This window comes from Pelophylax lessonae (assembly GCF_965119305.1).
Source record: "Pelophylax lessonae genome assembly, chromosome: 9".
NCBI classification, from domain to species: domain Eukaryota; kingdom Metazoa; phylum Chordata; class Amphibia; order Anura; family Ranidae; genus Pelophylax; species Pelophylax lessonae.
In genome coordinates this window covers 23,374,805-23,400,374 of record NC_138776.1, presented here as the reverse complement: position 1 = coordinate 23,400,374, position 25,570 = coordinate 23,374,805, and the positions used below count along the sequence as shown (strand labels likewise).

The following is a 25,570-nucleotide window of genomic DNA, read 5'->3' as shown; positions in this document are numbered from 1 at the left end:
TTTAAAATCTGGTGGATGGGGTGTTTCCTGATGAGGAGAGGGAGGAGCCATCTCTCTAAGGTGCTGTCCTGAAAGACTATTGGAAAACAAGTTACCGGTAAGTCTAACTTGAATTTTCTTTTGGTGGTATTTAATCACCACTTTTTTTTTTTTTGCTAAATAAATGAAAAAAGACCAAAAATGTTTGTAAAAAAGCGTTTTTCGCTATTTCTGTTGTAAAATTTTGCAAATAACTAATCTTCATAAATTTAGGCCAAAATGTATTCTGCTACATTTCTTTGGAGAAAATAACTCAAATCAGTGTATAATATTTAGTCTGTAGGAAAGTCCACAAACTATGAGATATATATCTGAAAATTAATCAATCCTGATATACTGTTGGCCTATCTCATTTCTTGAGGCCCTGAAACACCAGGACAGGACAAATACCCCCCAAATGACTTCTTTTTGGAGCGTAAACAGTCCAATGTATTTAGTAAGAGGCATGGAGAGTTTTTTTGAAGTTGTAATTTTTTGTGTTAGTTTCTGGGGGGAAAAAAAATGATTTACATTTTTAAATTTTTTTTTTACATTCTGTCACCAGTGCAGTACAGCGTCATCTTATGACTGGTGTGGCAGTGAGCGGCATCATATGACTGGTGACAATATGTGAAAAAAATAAATAATTTTTTTTTTTTTTTTTTTTACATATTATATTTTATATATTTTTTATTACAATTTTATTTTACATACAGTGACCAGAGCAATACAGTGTTACCATAGTAACACTACTGCAGTATTCTGGGGAAGTGATCAGGATTTTTTTTTTTTTTTTTAAACACTACGGTTGCTTATACTGTAGCTGTGAATTTTACAGTTATTATGCAACAATTTTTTCTGAAAATAAACTATTCATTCAGTACTTACTATTATGAAGCTGTGACTGGCCACAGTTAATTACATGGTACAGATGGGCTATGGTTGGCCCCTGTCTGTATCATGTGCAGAGATGTATAGTAACTAAGTAGAACTACTTCACTACTGTACTTAAGTACGGAAAGGCGGTATCTGTACTTTCCTAGAGTAGAATTTTTTTCTCCTACTTCCACTTTTACTTCACTACATTTTTTCGATGATTTCAATACTTCTACTCCGATATATTTTTTTTGTGCTGCATAGTTACTCGTTACAATTATAAAAATTACCACTGCCAGAACAGTAGATGGGAGGTTTCATGAAGCTCAAAACATGTGTATTATCAGCGCATACGAAAATAAATGCTACTGTATGTATAAATAAAAGCTGCATTTGAAATAATAAAAAACAATGTGATGTTAAAAATGTTGACTTCTTTCTTTAATAACTACATAACACAGTACTTGTACTTTTACTTTCAGTACTTGAGTAGCAAAATTTTTAAAAAAACTACTTGGAATACTTAAGTACAAAAAAATGTTGAATACTTTAGTACTTCTACTCAAGTCACTTTTTGATTGAGCACTTCCACTTCTACTCAAGTCACTTTTTGATCGAGCACTTGTACTTTTACTCAAGTATGAGTTTCAAGTACTTTATACAACTCTGATTTCATGTGATGACTGTGACCAACCACCCAAAAAAAAAAAAAAAATGATTTAAATTTTTTTTTTTTACATACTGTCACCAGTGCAGTACAACGTCATCTTATGACTGCTGTGGCAGTGATTGCCATCATATGACTGGTGACAATATGTGAAAAAAAATTATTTAATTATTTTTTATTACAATTTTATTTTACATACAGTGACCAGAGCAATTACAGTGTTACCATAGTAACACTACTATTCTGGAGAAGGGATAAGCTTTTCTTTTTTCTTTTTTTTTTTTTTATACACACTACGGTTGCTTATAGCTGTGAATTTTACAGTTATAAGCAACCAATTTTTTCTGAATATAAACTATTCATTCCATGCTTACTATTGTGAAGCTGTGATTAGCCACAGTTAATTACATGGTACAGGTGGGCTATGGTTGGCTCCTGTCTGTACCATGTGATGACTGTGACCAACCACAATAGTACACAAAAAAAAAAAAAAGATTTAAACTTTTTTTTTTTTTTTTTTTAAATACTGTCACCAGTGCAGTACAGCGTCATCTTATGACTGGTGTGGCAGTGATTGCCATCACATGACTGGTGACAGTATGTGAAAAAAAAAAATATATATATATATATATTTTTTTTTTTTTTTTTTTTTTCATATTTTTGAAATATTTTTTATTACATTTTTTTTATTTTTTTACATACAGTGACCAGAGCAATACAGTGTTACCATAGTAAGACTACTATTCTTGGGAAGTGATCAGGCAACTACGGTTGCTTATAGCTATGAATTTTACAGTTATAAGCAACCATTTTTTCTGAATAAAAGCTATTCATGCTGTGACTGACCACAGTTAATTACATGGTACAGATGGGCTATGGTTGGCCCCTATCTGTACCAGAGCTCATCACAATAGTACACAATGAATGGCATGAAACAAAGCCTTTTATTGCCTACAACTGTCATGTGATCTGCTATGATTGGCCACAGCGATCACATGGTACTGGCAGTAGGCCAGTACAGTGACCTATCATCAACCGAGTCTGGTGGACATGACAGGTGACATATGTTGTCCTCCCAGAACACCAGTGCTCCCATCATTTTACAATAGCCCGGGTAGGAAGGTGTTAATATCAGACATTTATGGATTGCCTGGTTATGGAGGAGCCATCTGGCCTGCTGGAGGTCATCTTGGAATGGCAGGAGAATCAGATTACACAGCAGGGTGCGTGCAACAAAAGATTGCATACCAGAATCCTGTCCCTGGAAGGGGCTTTTTTTCAGCAGGGAAGCAGGAAGGTGGCAAGGGATGCTAGAGGGTCTATTGATGCTAGCTGCTGGGGGATCTATAGTTGCTGGAGGGTGATCTATTATTGCTGGGGGTGGGTCTTATGTTGCTGGAGGGTCAATCGTGACAGGGAGGGATCTACTGTTAAGGGAGGGGTCTATTGATGCTGGGGTGGATCTATTGTTGCTGGCTGCTGGAGGGTTTATTGATGCTGGCTGTTGGGAGTCCATTGTTGCTGGGATGGATCTATTGTTGCTAGCTACAGGGGATCTATTTTACTGCTTTTCTTATTATCATTAACAAGTTCTATACACATTACTTAGCACCACAAAATGATACTTGGTTCCGTATTCCCTAAAAGGAGTGGTACTGGGAGGTGGGTAGGGGGTGGAACCAAGGGATGGTGCTCGGGGGTGGGTAGAGGACAGCGACAAGGGATGACTTGGAAGGGGGGTGTTCCTGCACCTATTCTCTGAGAAAAAAAAAGGCCTGGAAGTCACACATGCTCCCTGGCAGTGGGGCAGATAAGAAAGCCTCACCTCAGACCTCCTTCCTGGCCTGCAATGAGATCAAAGGAGCCAGATGTGGGCTGGAATGCTGACCTGAGTCAAGGCATTCGCTCACAGTGTACCACTGCCACCTAGTGGAGGACAGCAATATACTTCCTTGAAGATGTTCAGGATAATGCCATACCTCCTGGTGATTAGGAAGGACAGCCCCTTATATTATTATTATTTTTATACAGGATTTATTTAGCACCAACAGTTTAGGCAGCACTTTGCAATAGAAAATGGAGACAATACAGTTACAAGGGGATTAAGAGGGCCCTGCTCCGAAGAGCTCCGAAGAACTTGCAATCTCATAGGGTGGGGCAGGTGGTACAAAATGTTGTAACTGTGGGGAATGAGCTGATGGAAGTGGCAAAAGATTAGTTGGAGGTGTGATAGGCTTCCCTGAAGAGATGAGTTTTCAGGGATTGCCTTAAGGCAGCTAGAGTAGGAGATAGCTGGACAGGTTGAGGTAGAGCATTCCAGAGGATGGGAGAGGCTCTGGAGAAATCCTGAAGATGAGCATGGGAGGAGGAGACCAGGGAGCTTAGCAGTAGGGTGTCTTGAGAGGAGCAGAGAGGACGGTTTGGGTGATATTTGAAGACAATATTGGTGATGTAGCTCGGGGCAGAGTTGTGAATGGCTTTGTATATAGTTAGTCAGGTTGAAAAAAGACACAGGTCCATCTGGCTCAACCAATAAAAAACAGTAAAGAAAACCCAACCATACAATCCCATATAAATAATCCTATACCCGCAGTTGTAGTTAGTATTTTGAATTTTATTCGCTGGGCGATCGGAAGTCAATGGAGGGATTGGCGGAGAGGGGTAGTAAGGTGGAAGGGTCTGGCAGCAGCAATCATGGTGGACTTAGAGGGGATAGCCTACGGAGAGGTAGGCCAATGAGAAAGAAGTTACAATAGTCAAGGTGAGAGATAACTTCCAGACCGCCCGCCGCAGTTTTTACGTCACTAATTTGACGTTAAATACCGGGGTTAAGGCAGCAGATAGCTGCCATAACCCTGGTATTTTTTTTACAGGGCGGGCGGTCGGTCTTCTTTCTCATAAAAGTGGTCCCAGCAGCTGATTAGCCGCAGGATCACTTTTATGGGCGGTGGGAGAGGTGCCCACAATGCCAACCCCCGCCGCTTCCCGGTCTGGTAATTTTCCCTGCTTACTGGAGTCATTGGAAGCGGGGAAAACAATCCGGTCCTCTCCCCTTTTAGGCAGAAAGTCGAGTGACGGCAAGCTGGCCCCAACTCCACTCTATGGCCTTGGAGGACCGGAGCGACGTCATACATCGCTTCCTCCCAACAGCCTTAAAGGGCCCATTTTTTTCATGATGAAAAAAAAATATTTTATTTTTTTTACTTTTTAGTGTAGATGTGAGATGTGAGGTCATTTTGACCCCAGATCTCACATTAAAGAGGACCTGTCCTGCTTATTTCTATTACAAGGGATGTTTACATTCCTTGTAATCGGAATAAAAGTGATCATAATTTTTTTTTTTTTTTAAAGAGACAGTGTAAAAATAAAAAAATAGTACGGTAAAATAAATAAGAACAAATAAAAATAAAAAAAAAATTAAAGTGCCCTGTCCCTCTGAGCTCACGCGCAGAAGTGAACGCATACGCATGTCGCACCTACGTATGTAAACGGTGTTCAAACTACACATGTGAGGTATCCGGTATTTCTTAAGGCCGTTGGGAGGAAGCGACGTATGACATGACGTCACTCTGGTCCTCCAAGGCCATAGAGTGGAGTGGGGACCAGCATGCCCTCACTCCACTTCCTGCCTAGAAGGAGAGAGGACCATTTTTTGTTTCTACCGACGGCTCCGGTAAGAGGGGAAAATTACCAGGAAGCGGCGGGAGGGGGCGAACCTCTCCCGCCTACCATAAAAATGATCCCACTGCGAATCTGCCGCTGGGACCACTTTTATGAGAAAGAGGACCGCCCGCCCTGTAAAAAAAATACCGGGGTTATGGCAGCCCAGCGATCATTCCCGAGAGAGGCAGAACAGCTGTCTGCCTATGTAAACAAGGCAGCTCGCCATTCTGTCAGAGGGGAGGATGGAGTTCTTGTCTTTCTGCTAAGCAGGAACACAGATCTCTGTCTTTCCCCAGTCAAAGCACCTCCCCCACAGTTAGCAAGCAATCAGCCTGACCCGCTGATTGGCTCCCGCTCTCATGGGAAGAATTGAGATAGGTTTTCTTATTTCTAGGTGAACAGCCAGCTGTAACCTGGCTTGCAGATCGCTCTTCAGAGGGCGATGTATGTGTAAACCTCTGATTCTCTTAGAGTGTAAGTTCTAATGAGCAGCCCCCCCCCCCCCGATTCCTCCTGTATTACATTGTAATGTAATTGCACTGTCTGCCCTAATGTCGTAAAGCACTGCGTCAACTGTTGGCATTATATAAATCCTGTATAATAATAAAAAAAACAAGCCATTACATGCAATGGTATTCTGCATGTGGAGTGTAGTCAGGTGAACAGAAACGCACTACCAATCACTGGAGTGTCAATGGGAGCTTACTGGAGATAATTCCCATCCTTGACTATGGCGACATCTAGTGGACAATTTAGGAAACTACACTGGGCACACCTATACCCTACAGTGCCTGGTTAGAACTCCTGATCTGTGTATTTGTTCACGTCAGTGACCAGGGATTTTTTTCAGCAGGAACGCGGGGGGAACGCAGTTCCGACACCTCTCACACTAACTGTATGTAATGTCAAGGGGTGCTGGGGTGTGCTGCAGGGTCTGTTGATGCTAGCTACTGGGATATCTATTGTCGCTGGAGGTGATCTATTTTCTGCAGGTGGGTATATTGTTGCTGGGAAGGTCTATTGTTGCTGGTGGGGGATCTATTGTTGCTTGGGGTAGGTCTTATGTTGTTGGTGGTCCATTATTGCTGGGTTAGATCTATTGTTGCTGGCTGCTGAAGAGTCTATTGATGATGGCTGTTAGGAGTTCATTGTTGCTGGGATGGATCTATTGTTGCTAGCTGCAGGGGATCTATTGTACTGCTTTTCTTGCTATCATTAACACATTTCATACAAATTACTTAGCACAGCAAATTATACTTGGTTTCTGTATTCTCTAAAAAGGGCGGTACTGGGAGGTGGGTAGGTGGTAGAACCAAGGGACGGTGCTCAAAGGTGGGTAGGGGCAGAGACAAGGGGTGGCTTGGAAAGGAGAAGTTCTGCACCTATTCTCTGAGGAAAAAAGCCCAGTCAGTGACACAGAAATGACAGAAGCCAAAGGATCAGCATGACAGACGGACAACTAGCATTTAAGGGAAGCAATGGCGCCTTATATACAGTGCCTTGAAGAAGTATTCATACCCCTTGAAATTTTCCACATTTATTCATGTTACAACCAAAAACCTAAATGTATTTTATTGGGATTTTATGTGATAGATCAACACAAAGTGGCACATAATTGTGGAAGGAAAATTCTAAATGGTTTTCAACATTTTTTAAAAATAAATATGTGAAAATTGTGGCGTGCATTAGTATTCACCCCCTTTTACTCTGATACTCCAAACTAAAATCTAGTGGAACCAATTGCCTTCAGAAGTCACATAATTAGAAAATATAATCCACCTGTGTGTAATTTAATCTCAGTATGAATACAGCTGTTCTGTGAAGCCCTCAGAGGTTTGTTAGAGAAGCTCAGTGAACAACCAGCATCATGAAGGCCAAGGAACACACCAGGCAGGTCAGGGATAAAGTTGTGGAGAAGTTTAAAGCAGGGTTAGGGTATTAAAAATATCCCAAGCTTTGAACATCTCACAGAACGCTGCTCAATCCATCATCAGAAAATGGAAAGAGTATGGCACAACTGCAAACCTACCAAGACATGGCCGTCCACCTAAACTGACCGTCCGGGCAAGGAGAGCATTCATCAGAGAAGCAGCCGAGAAGCCCATGGGAATTCTGGAGGAGCTGCAGAGATTCACAGCTCAGGTGGGAAAATCTGTCCATGGGACAACTATTAGGCGTGCGCTCCACAAATCTGCCCTTTATGGAAGAGTGGAAGAAGAAAGCCATTGTTGAAAGAAAGCCATAATAAGTTTCGATTGCAGTTTGCGAGAAGCCATGTGGGGGACACAGCAAACACGTGGAAGAAGGCGCTCTGCTCAGATGAGACCAAAATGTAACTTTTTGGCCTAAAAGCAAAACGCTATGTGTGGCAGAAAACTAACACAGCATATCCCCCTGAACACACCACCCCCACCGTGAAACATGGTGGTGGCAGCATTATGTTGTGGGGATGCTTTTCTTCAGCAGGGACAGGGAAGCTGGTCAGAGGTGATGGGAAGATGGATGGAGGCAAATGCAGGGCAATCTTAGAAGAAAACCTGTTAGAATCTGCAAAAGACTTGGGACTGGGGCAGAGATTCACTGGGGCAGAACAACTATCCTAAACATACAGCCAGAGCTACAATGGAATGGTTTAGATTAAAGCACTTTCATGTGTTAGAATGGCCCAGTCAAAGACCAGACCTAAATCCAATTGAGAATCTGTGGCAAGACTTGAAAATTGCTGTTCACAGACGCTCTCCATCCAATCTGACAGAGCTTGGGCTATTCTGCAAAGAAGAATGGGCAAAAATGTCCCTCTCTAGATATGGAAAGCTGGTAGAGACATCCCCAAAAAAGACTTGCAGCTGTAATTGCAGTGAAAGGCGGTTCTACAAAGTATTGACTCCGTGAATACAAATGCAGCCACACTTTTCACAGATTTATTTGTAAAAAATTTCGAAAACCATTTATCATTTTCCTTCCACTTCACAATTATGTGCCACTTTGTGTCGGTCTATCACATAAAATCCCAATAAAATACATTTACGTTTTTGGTTGTAACACAACAAATTGTGGAATATTTCAAGGGGTGTGAATACTTTTTCAAGCAAAACGCTATGTGTGGCAGAAAACTAAAGGCCCGTACACACGTACCGATTGTCGGCCGTAAAGATTCGGCCGACGAACGATCGGCCGATTGTAGGCTTGTTAGTATGATGCTTCCGACAGCCGACAGCGCACTTTCGGCCGAATAGAATCTGATGTGCATGCTTTAAAATTTTTGTAGCCCGACACCAGAACGGCCGATTGTTGACCAGTCAGTACAGATTTCGGCCGACAGACAGCAGATTTGCAAGACTGGGCATGCTCAGAAAAGAAAAAAGACAAGGAAAGTTAACCATCACATGACATCACTTCTGCAGCCGGCTGTTGTTGGCCGACAAAATTCGTGTGCAGTCTTTTGCAGTTTTCAACAGACACGACAGCCCTGGACAAAAGACGGCCGATCGTTCGGCTGACGATCGGTACGTGTGTACGGGGCTTAACACTGCACATCACCCTGAACACACCATCCCCACCGTGAAACATGGTGGTGGCAGCATCATGTTGTGGGGATGCTTTTCTTCAGCAGGGACAGCTAAGCTGGTCAGAGTTGATGGGAAGATGGATGGAGCCAAATACAGGGTAATCTTAGAAAAAAACCTGTTAGAGTCTGCAAAAGACTTGAGACTGGGGCGGAGGTTCACCTTCCAGCAGGACAACGACCCGAAACATCCAGCCAGAGCTACAATGGAATGGTTTACATCAAAGCATATTCATGTGATTCATAGTCATGTGAATATTTTCACATATTTGTAAAAACTTTTGAAAACCATTTATAATTTTCCTTCCATTTCACCGTTATGCGCCACTTTGTGTCGGTCTATCACATAAATTCCAATAAAATACATTTACGTTTTTGGTTGTAACATGACAAAATGTGGAACATTTCAAGAGGAATTATTGATACTTTTTCAAGGCACTGTATGATCTTTAAAATACCCAGATATAGAAGTGAGTCCCTCTGTGTGAGCAGCACTGTGACAACACGAGCTCAGGACAGCTGAACACCTATCCTGGTTGTGGTCCAAATAATATAAAGGAAATACACAGCAAGGAAATAATCATATTTGTATAGATTAGACCCCCCTGCCCCCTGTGATCAATCACCAGTACTATTTCCATAATACTTCCATCCAGTCCAATTCTCTGGACTCTGCAGGGACCGTTATATGATTTGATCTTACACATACGGCAGGCTAAAGTGGTCCGGCCTGGTTTGGTTCCTTTACAACCCCCAACACCGCTCCGTACTGTTCCCCATTCCTATCGGTTCAGCTCGGATCATCCATCATATCTCACCTGGATGAGCTCCACTGCCGCACAGGTAGAGCCCTTGTATTGGAGATCTGTAATCGGAGAACCCCGGCACCGGGCGTGCAAAATATAACTGATCCAGGGACATACTTCCATGGAAAATATTCTGCGCAGAAAACAAAGGAGAGAACCGGGATCAGAGCCAAGCTGGATTGTCCAAGAGGAAATCAGTCTCATCAATACATTTTCATGATTAAAAAAAAAAAAAAAAAAACAGTAACGTTAGCCCAATTTTTTTGTATAATGTGAAAGATGATGTTACACCGAGTAAAAAAATACCTAACGTCATGCTTTAAAATTGCGCACACTTGTGGAATGACCACCAACTACAGTACAGGCGACACTTTTACAAAATGTTAACTATTACCTGTTTAGAGTTACATAGGAGGTCTTATGCGGCTTTGATCGGAACTTCGGCGGCCGTGCAGGCTGGTTGCCTGGGTCTCCCGGTGGGACGGGAGACCCGGGTGAGCCGCGGAAGGCGGCGGGAGGGGGGGGGGCATTCCCTCCCGCTCCTTGAAATGACAGCCAATCGGCTTCTCAGCCGTATCGATCATTACAAGACAGCCAACGGTCAGCTATGGACGCCGGTACCGGGGTGATGCCTCTAGCTGCAGGCATCACTCCGGTTTCAAGCACTTTCCTGAAATATCTGCAATATCGGCCACCTTGGTGGCCAATTCCGATATATCGGGGAAAGTGCATATCAGCCCTCGATATATCGGCTTTGCAATCGATCGATCACTAGTGACAGGTACTCTTTATGGAGGAATCTGGAGTCTAAAAGAACCCAAATCCCTACTTTGCACTTAAAAGCAGTCAAAACCTGCTTTTGTCTGTTTTGAATACTGGCATTTTTTAAAAATCTGGCGCCTTTAAGGCTCCAGTAACTGGAAGTGATATCAGAACATCGCTTCTGGGTTACTACATTGGAGACCTGATCAGAGCTGATTCCGGCTTTGTTCGGGTCATCATCCAGCCGGCGGACATGCCGGCTGGTTGCTCGGTCCTCCTAGTCGAGCGGGAGACCCGGGCAAGCCGCAAAAGGTGACAGGAGGGGGGGGGGACGTCCCCTCCCACTCCTTGTAATAACAACTGAGCAGCTGCTTAGCCGCATCGGTTGTTATTACAAGATAGCTGACCATCAGCTCTAAACAACGGTACTGGGGTGATGCCTCTAGCTGCAGACATCACCCCAGTACAACCCCTTGAAGCTGAGGCAGCATATTTGCATTCCATCATTGGGAAGGGATTAAATCATATGTGAATACTGTAGTGCTGCAGGGTAGCTACCCAAGGAAGTCACGTGACAAGTGACGCAACTCGTTGGGCAGAGTCTATGACATCACTTCCGGTGTCTCAGTTACCTAGAATACAGTGAGGAGGTGTAAATGCGATCTTGTTTTCTGTGCACCTCTCTACTAATAACATTTTTTGCATGAATTAGTTATTAAAGCAGAGCTCTACCCCCCCCCCCCCAGCAAAAAATGTAAAGTCAGCAGCTACAAATACCGTAGCTGCTGACTTTTACTATTAGGGCACTTACCTGTCCAAGGATCCAGCAATGTCCTCACCCAAACCGATTCTTGAATCGGCTCTCGGGTGCTGGCACTGTCTTGGGTAAGGGAAACCGGAAGTGAGGTCTTGCAGCTTCATAGCCGGTTTCCTACTGCGCATGCACAAATCGTGCTGCACTTTCTCAATGGGCCGGCTGCAGCCAGGGCCCAACTTTCGGCTGAGTTTGCTGCAGTGAACTGGCAGTGGGGATCTGTCAAAACCAGGTACCCGCTCCCCCCCCCCACAAGGTGGCAAATGTGGCACTGGAGGGGGGGAGGAGGCAGACAAGCAGAGCTTCACCTTTAGGGTAAAGCTCTACTTTAAGGGGTTAATATACAATAATTATCCTGGAACAGTGCATCATTTATGTTGAATTTGATGGGCCCTAAAGGAACCCACAACCACCAGACATTGATCCTGTCAGAAATCTGCTTTCCTTGTAACTACCTGTGCACTGAACTGATATCCCAAATTATGTTATCAGCCTTCCAGCTATCTTTTGTGAACTACAAAACTCCTCCTCCTATGTAATAGAGATAAGGGGGGCGTGTTTGAAGTCCAAATCTGAAGAGCAGCCTAGGGTGACAACGTTGCTCCTCCATAGATACAGTGATGTGAGCGTTGTCACCTGAGGACAGGAAATGTGTTACTGGCAGAATCATCGGGCAAAAAAATTAAGGAAAAGAAGGTTATAAAATGAAAGTAATGGTGGCGCCTCATCTACAGACAGGTCAGCGGAAATATATGAAATTTGTGTTCTTTTGTTTTGCTACTAGGATGTGATTCAGTGATGACACAAATATAAGACATGGGTGGTGCAACCAGATTCTACATACTCCTCCAGGGAGGCCAAATATCCTCTCCAGGTCGGGCGGTGTGAGGACGTCTCTGCCAATCACAGACGACTTGAACCCTGGAGCGTATCTCTCTATCCAGCCGAAAACTGAAAAGAATGGAAGGAAATAAAATAATATAATATAATAATAACAATAATAATAATATGATAAAATAGGTTGTCAGTATAGAGGGATTCAAGAAAATTGGCAAACCGCTCTACAACATTGCCCGTTAATAGCCTGAGCCCAGCGGTCCAGAGCGCCCATCTTCTACAATAAAGTGTTATTCATCCAATATAAAATTACAATCATACATCAGAGTGATGGAGGAGCCGGAATCCTCGGGATTTGTTCTTTTAATAAAACTTCACTTAGAAGGAAACTGTCTACCTTCAGAATTATTTACAGTGCATCCGGAAAGTATTCACAGCGCTTCATTTTTTCCACATTTTGTTATGTTACAGCCTTATTCCAAAATGGTATTAAATTCATTATTTTCCTCAAAATTCCACAAACAATACCCCATAATGACAATATGAAAGAAGTTTGTTTGAAATCTTTGAAAATTTATTACAACTAAAAAAGGAAAGCAATTCCATGTACATAAGTATCACAGCCTTTGCTCAATACTTAGTTGAAGCACCTTTGGCACCAATTACAGCCTCAAGTCTTTTTGAGTATGATGCTACAAGCTTGGCACACCTATTTTTTGGCAGTTTCTCTCATTCTTCTTTACAGGACCTCTCAAGCTCCATCAGGTTGGATGGGGAGCATCGGTGCACAACCATTTTCAGATGTCTCCAGAGATGTTCAATCGGGTTCAAGTCTGGGCTCTGGCTCGGCCACTCAAGGACATTCACAAAGTTGTCCTGTAGCCACTCCCTTGTTATCTTGGCTGTGTGCTTAGGGTCGTGGTCCTGTTGAAAGATGAACCTTCAGCCCAGTCTAAAGTCCAGAGCGCTCTGGAGCAGGTTTTCATCAAGGATGTCTTTGTCTGTCCCTGCATTCATCTTTCCCTCGATCCTGACTAGTCTCCCAGTTCCTGCTGCTGAAAAACATCTCCACAGCATGATGCTGCCACCACCATGCTTTACTATAGGAATGGTATTGGCCAGGAGATGAGTGGTGCCTGGTTTCCTCCAGACATGACGCTTGCCATTCAGGCCAAAGAGTTCAATCTTTGTTTCATCAGACCAGAGAACTTTGTTTCTTATGGTCTGAGTCCTTCAGGTGCCTTTTGGCAAACTCCAGGTTGACTGCAATGTGCCTTTTACTGAGGAGTGGCCTCTGTCTGCCCACCCTACCATACAGGTCTGATTGGCGGAGTGCTGCAGAGATGGTTGTTCTTCTGGAAGGGTCTCCTCTCTCCACAGAGAAACGCTGGAGCTCTGTCAGAGTGACTATTGGGGTTCTTGGTCACCTCCCTGGCCCTTCTCCTCCGATCACTCAGTTTGGAAAGGACGGCCCACTCTAGGAAGAGTCCTGGTGGTTCCAAACTTCTTCCATTTAAGGATGATGGAGGTCACTGTGCTCATTGGGACCTTCAATGCTGCAGACATTTTTCTTTACCCTTCTCCAGATCTGTGCCTCCATAAAATCCTCTCTCGGAGGTCTTCAGACAAATCCTTGGACTTCATGGCTTGGTTTGTGCTCTGACATGCACTAACTGTGGGACCTTATATAGACAGGTGTGTGCCTTTCCAAATCATGTCCAATCAACTGAATTTACCACAGGTGCACTCCAATAAAGTTGTAGAAACATCTCAAGGATGATCAGTGGAAACAGGATGCACCTAAGCTCAATTTTGAGTGTCATGGCAAAGGCTGAGATACTTATGTATATGGGATTTTTTTGTTTTTTATTTTTAATACATTTGCAAAGATTTCAAACAAACTTCTTTCATGTTGTCATTATGGGGGATTGTTTGTAGAATTTTGAGTAAAATAATGAATGCAATCCATTTTGGAATAAGACTAACAGAAAATGTGGAAAAAGCGAAGCGCTGTGGATACTTTCCGGATGCACTTTACATTTGGGTTAAGCATCGTTGTGCCGGAACCTCATTTCTTTCTTGTATAAGACAATCCTAATTATACACACATTGGGTGCTGTGCACTGGATTTTTGTCCTAATAAAAGGATACATTTGTAAAGGTTGTACCTCTATGCTGGCCATACATGTATAGATTTTCAAACGAGAATATTCGTGTGAATATTTGTACCGAAATTTTTTGTACTTTCGATAAATTGACCAATGTTATTGCCTTTAACATTTAATTTTGAAGTGAATGCAATTTCTAAATGAAAACCACGTACATTGTCTGAAAATTCATTTATTTTACCTCTTCAATACCGGACACTTTCACCCCCATTCCTTCCCAGGCCAATTTTCAGCTTTCAGCTCTGTCACACTTTGAATGACAATTGCGCGGTCATGCTACACTGTACCCATATTCAATTTTTACATTGTTCACACAAATAGAGCTTTCTTTTGGTGGTATTTGATCACCACTGGGTTTTTTGCACTATAAATGTAAAAAAAAAAAAAAACACATTATTTTAATCACCTCTAGGTTTTTATATTTTTTGCTAAATAAACAAAAAAAGATCAAAAAATATTTTTTTCTTTGTTTCTCTTATTCAATTTTGCAAATAAAAAATCTTTCTTCATGAATTTAGGTCAAAATGTATTCTTCCACATTTCTTCGGTGAAAATAACCCAAATCAGTGTATATTATTTAGTCTGTAGGAAAGTTATAGAGTCCACAAACTATGGTACATATCTGAAAATCTGATGTACTAACAGCCAAAACCTTTCTTGAGGCCCAAGAACTCCAGGACAGGAATATCCCCCGAGTAACCTGATGGAAAGTAGATAGTCCAAGGTATTTAGTATAAGGGATGGCGAGTATTTTAAAGTTGTAATTTTTGGCAACCTTTTTTTGGAATATTAAGAAATTAAAAAATAAAATTCACACATTTTTTATATATTTTTTTTTTTACATACTAACACCAGTACAGTACAGCGTCATCATTTAACTGGTGAGGCGGTGATCAGGTACACTGACTGGTGATAGTATTTCTTTTTCAATTTGTTATTTGTTTACAATTTTTTTTTCAACACATTGCGACCAGAGCAATATAATGTTACCATAGTAACACTGTACTACTCTGGGGAAGTGATCGGGACTTTTTTTTTTTTACACAATATGATTGCTTATACCAACGAATTTCATTGCTATAAGCAAGCATTTTACTGAATGAAATCGATTCATTCAGTTTGTTTTGTTGTGATTGGCCACAGCTAATCACATGGAACAGGGCTGTAAATGGCCCTGTCTGTACCATGTGATCACATTGACCAATCACAGCTAAGAACACAATTGTAACAATGAATGGCATGAATCAAAGCCATCCTATTTTTTTTTTTTCAACACACTGCGACCAGAGCAATATAATGTTACCATAGTAACACTGTACTACTCTGGGGAAGTGATTGGGACTTTTTTTTTTTTTTTTACACAATATGATTGCTTATACCAACGAATTTCATTGCTATAAGCAAGCATTTTACTGAATGAAATTGATTCATTCAGTTTGTTTTGTTGTGATTGGCCACAGCTAATCACATGGAACAGGGCTGTAATTGGCCTTGTCTGTACCATGTGATCACATTGACCAATCACAGCTAGCAACACAATTGTAACAATGAATGGCATGAATCAAAACCATCCATTTTTTACAACCGTCGTGTGATCTGCTGTGATTGGTCACTGCAATCACATGGTACCGGCAGCAGGCCGGTACACTTTGATCGCGGACAGATCGCAGTGTGGCCGCACGACCACTCGTGAGGCTCATTCCGGGAGACACATACACATACATCAAGGATCTTGCACAGCAGTCCGAAGAAACTTTTTATTGCAAAAGGATCACATCAGGATAGGTGCAACGTTTCGGAGTTGCGCAGGACCTCTTCGTCAGGCATGTGACCTCCACCCAGAACGACGAAAGTCCTGCTCAGCCATCAAATTGCTATAGGCTGGGTGGAAACTGGCTAAGAAAAATGTTTTCGATTTTGCTCCTCCGAAGTTTCCTCTCACTTTGGTCAAAAACGAACATCAATTTGACAGCACTAAGGCTTAGAAAATCGAACGAACGTTCAGAAAAACTGAAATTTTTGAACGAAAATCTATCTGTGTATGGCCAGCATAAGGCTGGTGGTCTCTTCAAGCTAATCCTGGACTCACTCAGGAGGTGATTTAATTATTCTTCAAGTCAAGTCAAGTAAAGATTCAGCAAATAAATGTTTTATCTTAAAGTGGAAGTAAACTTCCATCTCTGGCTTTTACATATAGGTATGCATATACCGTATATACTCGAGTATAAGCCGAGTTTTTCAGTACATTTTTTTGTGCTGAAAACGTCCCCCTCGGCTTATACTCGAGTCAAGAAAAAAAAACAAAATTCCCGGCCGCTCCGACGTGTTTGAGCTTTAAAAATGGCGCCGCCCGGCGCATACATGTCATTGCGCACGTGCCGCCGCCGCTCGGGAGAGGCCGGGAATAGCCAAAAGTATACGAGCGGCGGCGGCGCGTGCGCAATGACGTGTCGGCGCCGAGCGGCGCCATTTTTGAAATGAAGGCGCCTCTGGAGCAGGTAAGGGAAACTGCTGCACTACCTGCCATTATGCAGGGCTGCGGGCATGCTACAAGGGATGCAGTGCTGCGGGCATGGTCCACCTGTACATGCCCACAGCACTGCATCTCCTGTAGTATGCCCACAACCCCGGATCCTCTTGTACCATGCCAGTCACCCTGCATTCTCCTGCACCATGCCAGTCACCCTGCACTCTCCTGCACCATGCCAGTACCCTGCATTCTCCTGTACCATGCCAGTACCCTGCATTCTCCTGCACCATGCCAGTACCCTGCATTCTCCTGTACCATGCCAGTACCCTGCATTCTCCTGTACCATGCCAGTACCCTGCATTCTCCTGCACCATGCCAGTACCCTGCATTCTCCTGCACCATGCCAGCCACCCTGCATTCTCCTGCACCATGCCAGCCACCCTGCATTCTCCTGCACCATGCCAGTCACCCTGCATTCTCTTGTACCATGCCAGTACCCTGCATTCTCCTGCACCATGCCCGCCGCCCTGCATTCTCCTGCACCATGCCCGCCGCCCTGCATTCTCCTGCACCATGCCCGCCGCCCTGCATTTTCACCCTAGGCTTATACTCGAGTCAATCATTTTTCCCATCTTTTTGTGGTAAAAGTAGTGGCCTCGGCTTATACTCGGGTTGGCTTATACTCGAGTATATACGGTAATACAGATTACCTATAGGTAGTGTAAATATCTCCTAAACGTGCACTGTTTAGGAGATATTTATTGTACATGCAGCCAGTGACATTACTGGTGCATACGCTCTGAAGGAACGGCCACCCGTCCGCGAACCCAGGAGAAAGATGGGTGAAGATGGGAGCGCCTGCAGCTCTGACATCTTGGCACTGGAATGCTTCGTTTTAAGGTAAGTTTAACATAATGTGCTAAAATTGCGATGCATACTAGCACATTTTGACATTACCCTGCAGGGTCCAGAAAAAAAAAGTCCAGCGTTTTTTTAATCGCTTTAAAGCCTGGAGAACATCAGCGGCATATGGGGGAAAGAGTGATTCGCCATCAGTGCAGGAAGGGGGTCTCTATAGTTAGAGTGGGATAGCAAAGGATTGTCCTACCATGGGATAGCAATAGCAACACATTGTATAAAGACATTCTTATCTCTTCTATAACTACTAAAAGAAAGTGAATTATCTCAAGGGAATTGGTTTGCCTATTTTGTCATTCTTAAAGCTATTGATTTCATTTAATGAGCAAACATTGCCATTACTTGGAGGGAAATTGGTCTTCATCTGGCCCAAAACCGCCGTAGCCGGAAATGGGCTGACCTGGAGGTGACACTTCCAGGCACTAAGCACTCGGTCTACACATATTGATGATTTCTCCTGCTAGAAGTAGGCAATGAAAACCGAATAATTTATAAGATAAGCGATGATACTCAATGGAAATTCATTTGGAAATATAACCCAATAAACATAATGCACCAGAAGAATCATCACTTACCATTATCTGCATATCTATTCTTTTCTTCTTCATCCCACTGCCGGCCTCCAGTTAGAGTGTATGGAGTGTATTGGGAGAAGATGGAAATGACATGACATCCAGGAGGGGCCAAGGTCGGGTCTAGTGATGAGGGGATACATAGCTCCATCATAGGCCTGTGGGAAATACAACACTGGAGTCACTTCCATGGCTGGCATGCACACAACTACCCATATATATCATTACCTCCCGTTCTGCATTGTTAGCATTTGTTCACAATCAGCTCGATATTACCCTCCATTCCCATTCTCCTATCTGATCCCTTTCCTGGCCCTGAGTAATGGGACATTTCTGCAATTTACTGGAAGCTATTGTCCTATACCTGGTTGGAGGCTGAAGTGACGAGAGAGCTTCTCTTGCGGCTGAGGTCCAAGCACCCTTGGAGGTGATGACAGGGAATGCAAGGCTCAAAGTAGTAGGGGTACTGATAGGCTGGTTTGCTGATGGCTGCTGCAAGAAATGTCCAATTGCTAGTTCTCAGACAGGCCGACAGGAACATCAGCAGGAAGACGAGGTGCACCAGTGGTAGAGCTGGTCAGCTTTCAGCAGGGAATGGTGTGATGTCACGGCTGTGGCTTATATCAACCATCAAGGAGGCACAAAGAGTCAGGCCAAGTACAAGCCTGCTGGCTTGTATACAATTTTTGATCCAGTTTTAGACATTTTGCCAAGGCTCCCTGAAGAAGCCTCAAGGCACCCCAGGGTGCCTGGGCATCCTAGTTGGAAAAGGCTGCTACAGAGAGATAGCAGCAACATTAGGAGTGGCCAAATCAACAGTTTGGTACATTCTGAGGAAAGAAGAATGCACTGGTGAGCTCAGCAACATAAAAAGGCCTGGACATCCACGGAAGACAACAGTCGTGGTTGATCACAGGATCCTGTCTATGGTAAAGAAAATCCCATTCACAATATCCAGACAAGTGAAGGATACTCTCCAGGAGGTGGGTGTATCATTGTCGTAGCGGAAGAGACAATAGCGATGAGGTCAGGAACCAGAGCTAAGGCTCATATATGGTTGATCAGGAGGATTGAGACAGCAGAATTTTCAGGAGCCAGTGAATCAGGAGAATCAGAGTCCTTAAAAGAGCCGAGCCAGAAGTCATGGAGAAGGGGAATTCCAGAGACAAGGTAAGTCGGTAACAATAAATCTGGATAAACACAGGATATACAGGAACAAGAAACACAGGCGAACTGAAGATTTTTCTGTCACTGCTTCTTTCCTTATATAGGGCGTTTAGTACCAGTTCCAGAATTAAATGTGCACATATGTGCACTGGCACAGATACCGGCGGAAGTGACAGGCCTGTGTATTGTCACACGAGCACCTCGGTTCTGGATGGCACCCTTTGAGATATCTTGCAGTCTAATATTAAACCTCACTTTTCACCCTAAGGAAAAAATAAGTCCAAGATGCTTTCTATGAGCCCATGGGCCATACACTTCATGTAGGGTGAGTATGAAACTGCCCATGACTAGTATTCTAATTTCAGACAAGAACATTTTATAAAACATTTACAGCCTTCAATATGCTGGGCTCAACACGGCCACCCATTTCATGCCAATGAAAACCCAACACATTTCCCACCACAGCCTTGTATGGGGTATGAAGGGTCTGTGTTGGTGGAGGGAAAAGAGAAAAAGTTACTTATTTCTCTTACAGGTCACACTTTTTCCACCCAATATCTAAGAAGTTAAATCGCTGTTTTGTAGGAGGGGCATCTCTACATTACTGGGGGGGGGGGGCATGATAAGTTTGTAGGAGCTGCAGAGATCCACAGCTCAGGTGGGAGAATCTGTCTACAGGACAACTATTAGTCGTGCACTCCACAAATCTGCCCTTTATGGAAGAGTGGCAAGAAGAAAGACCTTGATGAAAGAAAGCCATAAGAAGTCTTGTTTGCAAGAAGCCATGTGGGGGACACAGCAAAACGTCAAATACAAAACACTAAGTGTGGCGGAAAACTAACACTGCATATTACCCTGAACACACCATCCCCACCGTGAAATATAATGGTGGCAGCATCATGTTGTGGGGATGCTTTTCTTCAGTAGGGACAGGGAAGCTGGTCAGAGTTGATAGGAAGATGGATGGAGCCAAATACATCCACTTGAGACTGGGGCAGAGATTCACCTTCCAGCAGAACAACGACCCTAAACATACAGCCAGAGCTATAATGGAATGGTTTCGATCTAAGCATATTTATGTGTTAGAATGGCCCAGTCAAAGTCCAGACCTAAATCCAATTGAGAGTCTGTGGCAAGACTTGAAAAATGCTGTTCACAGACGCTCTCCATCCAATCTGACAGAGCTTGAGCTATTTTGCAAAGAAGAATGGGCAAAAATGTCACTCTTTAGATGTGCAAATCTGGTAGAGACATCCCCAAAAAGACTTGCAGCTATAATTGCAGAGAAAGGCGATTCTACAAAGTATTGACTCAGGAGACTGAATACAAATGCCCCCCACTCTTTTCACAGATTTATTTGTAAAACATTTTGATTTATTTATCCTTTTCCTTCCACTTCACAATTATGTGCCACTTTGTGTTGGTCTATCACATAAAATCCCAATAAAATACATTTACGTTTTTGGTTGTAACACGACAAATTGTGGAATATTTCAAGGGGTGTGAATACTTTTTCAAGGCACTGTATATGTGGGGTTACTCTTAACCAAATCGCCTCTCTATAATGGCTGCAGCCAAGCCCACTCACTGTACTGGCACCTATACTCACAGGAGGACATAGTGTATAGGCCACTGCACAGAATAAAACCAGTACACATTCAGCCCCTCCAAGCCCATATCCCCCACAATACAGATCTCAATCCATAGCCATGATTTTCCCCCAAGTACAGATCATCCCCCCATAGCCCTAAACCCCCCCCCTCCCCCAAGTCACCACCTCAGTACAAAGCTCCTTCCCAGCTTAACCCCTATGTACAGATCTTCTCAGTACAGTTCCCCCTCCCAGCCAAACTGGCCAGTCTAGACCACACTGGTAAAGACCATCTCAGTACAACCTCCCCCCCCCCCCAGTACAGCCCCCTCTCCCAGCCTAACCCTTCAGTCCAGGTCCCCCTTTATTGCAGATCACCTTCCCAGATGCAACAACTGTTGAGCGTGAGGGAAGTCCTCCCCTTGGCTCCTTAATGTGGCCTAAACCAAGTAGAAACATTGCCATGGCTCTGAACTGCCACTGTCAGGTAGAAGTGGCACTGCAAGAACTATAAAGCTAGCAATACAGCACCACTTCTTCCTGTCTGGCAACGGAAGTTCCAGAGTTTGATAACATTACAGCACTTTTCATCGGTGTAAGTGTTGTCACCCTACCTAATAGTACGTGTGCTAACTGAGACTATAACCAGGGAACATTGAGCACATTGATAATAAAAAATGATAAAAGATAATGCAACAGAATGAACATGAGCAGTTATATTTTTCAATTACCTTTTAGGGGTAACACTGAAAACCCAATCATTAAGCATAGTTATCATTAACCACAAACCCCTAACCATAAGAAAAACAAAATACTGAGTCATTGCAGAAGTCAGGGGAGGATACGGAGCACACAGACTTTCCACTCTCAGGAATGATTTATATTACCCAGGGGCTGACTGGAAACTTTCGGCCCAGGGGGCAAGAACAAACAAGAAGCCCATGGTGCAGCGACTCGGCCCCCTCCCACTCTCCCTCTTCCTTTCGTCCTCCTGACCCCCATTCCAGGCTGAAGCTCCGCTCCAGGTACTCTCTACTCACGGGCTTAATCCGGGTTCCCAACCTGGTCAGCAGCGGGTAGTTGGGGGGGAGCTGGGACAGCTCGGTCGGGACTGCCTGAGGGAGGAGAGTCTCCAGTGGTGCATGGAACTGGCCTCTGCTCAGACACAGTTAACACCATCCATGCTTGGGGGGAGGTCTGCGCTCTGTCCTTGTCTTCATCCCGGACTCAGTAGGTCAGCAGTGGGGACTTTTTACTTCTCTTCACCAGGAATCCTTCGGGCATTTCTGTGGCAGAAGCGGTGCAGCATTTTTACGGAGCATCAGAGCGGCCCCGGGGGGCAATTGCCCCCCTGCCCCCCGGCCAAGTCCTCCCCTGATATTACCCTATATTGATCTCCAGGCTAATTTACCAAAATAAGCAACTCAACAGGTGTAACAAACCATAAAGCTGAAGCTTTTCTGAGGATACTTTCCATTCTGCGTTTTATAAATGATACCAGTGAGCTTCAGCATTACCTTGTTGATGGTTTTCCCTGACAGGCCTCTTCATGGGCCTCATCCAGAAAGTTCATACGCTCAGTGTTCAGGAAGATGGAGCATTGGTGGTGGGGCAGTGGTTTGCCATCCGCTGTGTTTGGTATAGAGAGGAAGTTTGGTAACCGATCTACAGCAACTGTTGGGGAAGCACAATGTTCAGTTCATTATTACGTCATAACAGAGTTCCTAATAGGCCAACAGTTATAGTAGAGTTCTCTTATGAGAAGACTTGTCACAGGCTACTTGGAAGATTTATTAAGTATAGATAGGGGGTTCTGCGCTTATGGAAATGGTAATAGGCTGCAGCCTACCTCAAAAAATACAGACTATGCAGTCTATATTCAATAGCAAGTGTAGGAATGGTGAGGTGGGTGGCGCTGCCTAGAAATATGGAGGTATAGTGGTGTAATACTAATGGAATCTCTAATGCCACAAATATAATGCAATCATATAACAGATACAATCAACAATGTATAAAATAATAAAGTATAAAGTGCAACAAGTGATGATATTGGTGAATTTTATGCCACAATCAAAAAATATAAATAAATATGAAGTGCTTAGTGAGCAAAAAGTAGCCAAACTGGATAAAATACTATCCAAAAAAGTGTCAGCCACTATTCAAAAAAATGTGGGCTACTAGTAATCAGAATGGGACAAGTAAGAAGAAGTGATCTTAGTGAAAAATGGATACAGTATATCCGTGCGTGATAATGAATAAATAAATATGTAAAAGCTTAAAGTGATCAGGTGCAAAATGTCACAAACAATTGTGAAATGTATAAATAATTTGATAAGGTGAAAAATGTGACGATAAAAATAAAAATATATAAAATTATAGTGCAAATTGTTAATTAATTTATAAAAATCGGCAGAAAAGTATATAAGGTGAATTCATTTGTAAGTGAGGTCTCAAGTTGATGGGTGATTTTTCCGGGGTGATCCAGGTGTTAGGTGCTGGGTGAGGAAACCAGTGCTCCCCTTTCAATATTTCCCACACTCACCAGAGCTCGGTACCCCTACAGGGGTAACCAGCGTGATGTTAATATGGTATGCCCTCAGCCAGGGGCTGAGGCAGATCCGGCGGTTGGCACGCATAGCGTCCCGGAAGTTACCACTAACGAGGGATTTGCAGTCCCTAATCCATTACACGCTTGTTTTACCTGCTTTTATGTGAGTACCATTTTTTGATTTAAATAAAGAAGTAATTTTTATCAGTACTTCACTATATGAGGTTCTTCTTCTTGTACATGAACTGGGATTTATTCTATACTATCGATGGATGTGAACCATATATGAGGCTATATCGATTCCATTGAATATATTGTATATATGGGAGAGACGATCCAGGATTAACCACTGGTGAGACCGGTATACAGGACAATACCTGGCTGAGGGCATACCATATTAACGCAAAAACGTCCACACGCCCCTTCTACGAGCCGGCTACTGCTGTTTTTTGCTGACTGGATACATGCGGGACGCCGCCTTTGGATCCCCAGCAACCATTTTCTATATGCCTGTTTTTACATCTTATATGTGAGTAGTTCTTTTAACCACTTGCCGACTGCCTAACGCCGATCTACGTCGGCAGTCAGCCCCTCACAGGCAAAGTGACGTAGGTCTACGTCGCTAGCCTGTGAGGGTTTAGGGAGCGAGCGCGCGCCCCCGGAGGGTCACCCACCCCCCCGCGCGTGTGACCGGCGGACCCGATCGTCCGCCGGTCACTCGCGATCGTCGGGGGAGAGGGAGAAAGTAAGGCAGCTTGTGTAAACAAGCTGCCTGTCATTCTCCCCTGTGTATGAAAGATGATCATACGGTTCTACTATGTAGAACCGTTGATCACTGTTCATACACTAGTAGCCACAGCCAATCACAGTAGAAAGCACGCCCCTAGGGACACACATAGCCCCGCCCTTTCAAAAAAAGTTAACCCCTTCACTGCCAGTGTATTTTTACAGTAACAGTGCATATGTATAGCACTGATTACTGTAGAAATGTCACTGGTAACCCCAAAAGTGTCAAAAATGTCAGTCAAGGGTCCGATCTGTCCGCCGCAATGTCGCAGTACCGCAAAAAAAATCGCAGATTGCCGCCATTACGCGTTAAAAAAAAAAAACAACAAAAATGACAAAAATCTTTCCCTTTGTTAGTAAACGCGATAACTTTTGCGCAAACCAATCAAAATACGCTTTTTGCGATTTTTTTTACCAAACATAGGTAGCATAAAACAAATTGGCCGAAAATGTTAAAAAATGTAGATTTTTACATTTTTGGGGGGGGGGAATTTCATATAAAAAAATGTGAAAAATATTGCTATTTTTGCAAAATTTACGCTCTTTTTTTGTTTATAGCGCATGATCAAAAAATCGCACAGGTGATCAAATACCACCAAAAGAAAGCTCTGTTTGTGGGAAAAAAAGGACGCCAAATTTGTTTAGATACAGCGTCGCACGACCGCGCAATTGTCCGTTAAAGTCACGCAGTGCCGAATCGCAAAATACCCCCTGGTCAGGAAGGGGGGAAAATCTTCCGGGGCTTAAGTGGTTAATAAATTTACTATTATTACCTTACGGGATTACGCTATGGTCTTTTGTACCGATTTTTTTCCATACTCCCATCTGACTTCTATGGAGCTACTTTGAGGAATCTACCATCTCTCGGCGCTACTTATGATCTCTTGGAGTCTTTGAGATTTATGCTGTATCTGGCGAGGCTGTCTCATTCATTTGAGTAGCCATGGCTCTTTGGTAAGCTGCTTCTCTCACTAGTGCACTGAGGTGTCCCCTTTTCACACAATCCCTGGGTGTCACAAGGAGGAAGGATTGCTATTTATCCACACTCCTGGATTTGTTTCAACACTGGACTTTTCTTTAGGCTCTTTAGTCACTTTCATATATATATATATATATATATTATATATATATATATATTTTTTTTTTTTTTGAATGAACTTTAAGTCACTACCTTATGTCATTGATATTTTAGCGCTGCACTTTAATTTATTATATGTAGAGTATACCATAGATGGTGGACTCTATAACTTTCCTACAGACTAAATAATATACACTGATTTGGGTTATTTTCACTAAAGAAAAGTAGCAAAATACATTTTGGCCTAAATGTATGAAGAACAAT

The 25,570-nt window shown here is 43.1% G+C and overlaps 1 protein-coding gene across 2 annotated transcripts in view; it reads right to left on the bottom strand.

Annotated features, from left to right (window-relative positions):
* Positions 1-25,570, bottom strand: part of LOC309563735 (pyridine nucleotide-disulfide oxidoreductase domain-containing protein 2-like) — a gene marked incomplete at its 3' end in the record, with an annotated part of 73,974 nt that overhangs the window by 6,466 nt on the left and 41,938 nt on the right. The window contains exons 12-15 of one of the 2 annotated variants that reach the window (XM_082268334.1): positions 22,412-22,568; positions 18,140-18,294; positions 12,016-12,122; positions 9,608-9,728 (exon numbers count right to left, since the gene is read on the bottom strand). In XM_082268334.1, the coding sequence (XP_082124460.1) occupies positions 9,608-9,728; positions 12,016-12,122; positions 18,140-18,294; positions 22,412-22,568 (540 nt within the window). The remainder of the gene's footprint in view (positions 1-9,607; positions 9,729-12,015; positions 12,123-18,139; positions 18,295-22,411; positions 22,569-25,570) is intronic. The other variant, XM_082268335.1, reaches the window with a different exon arrangement.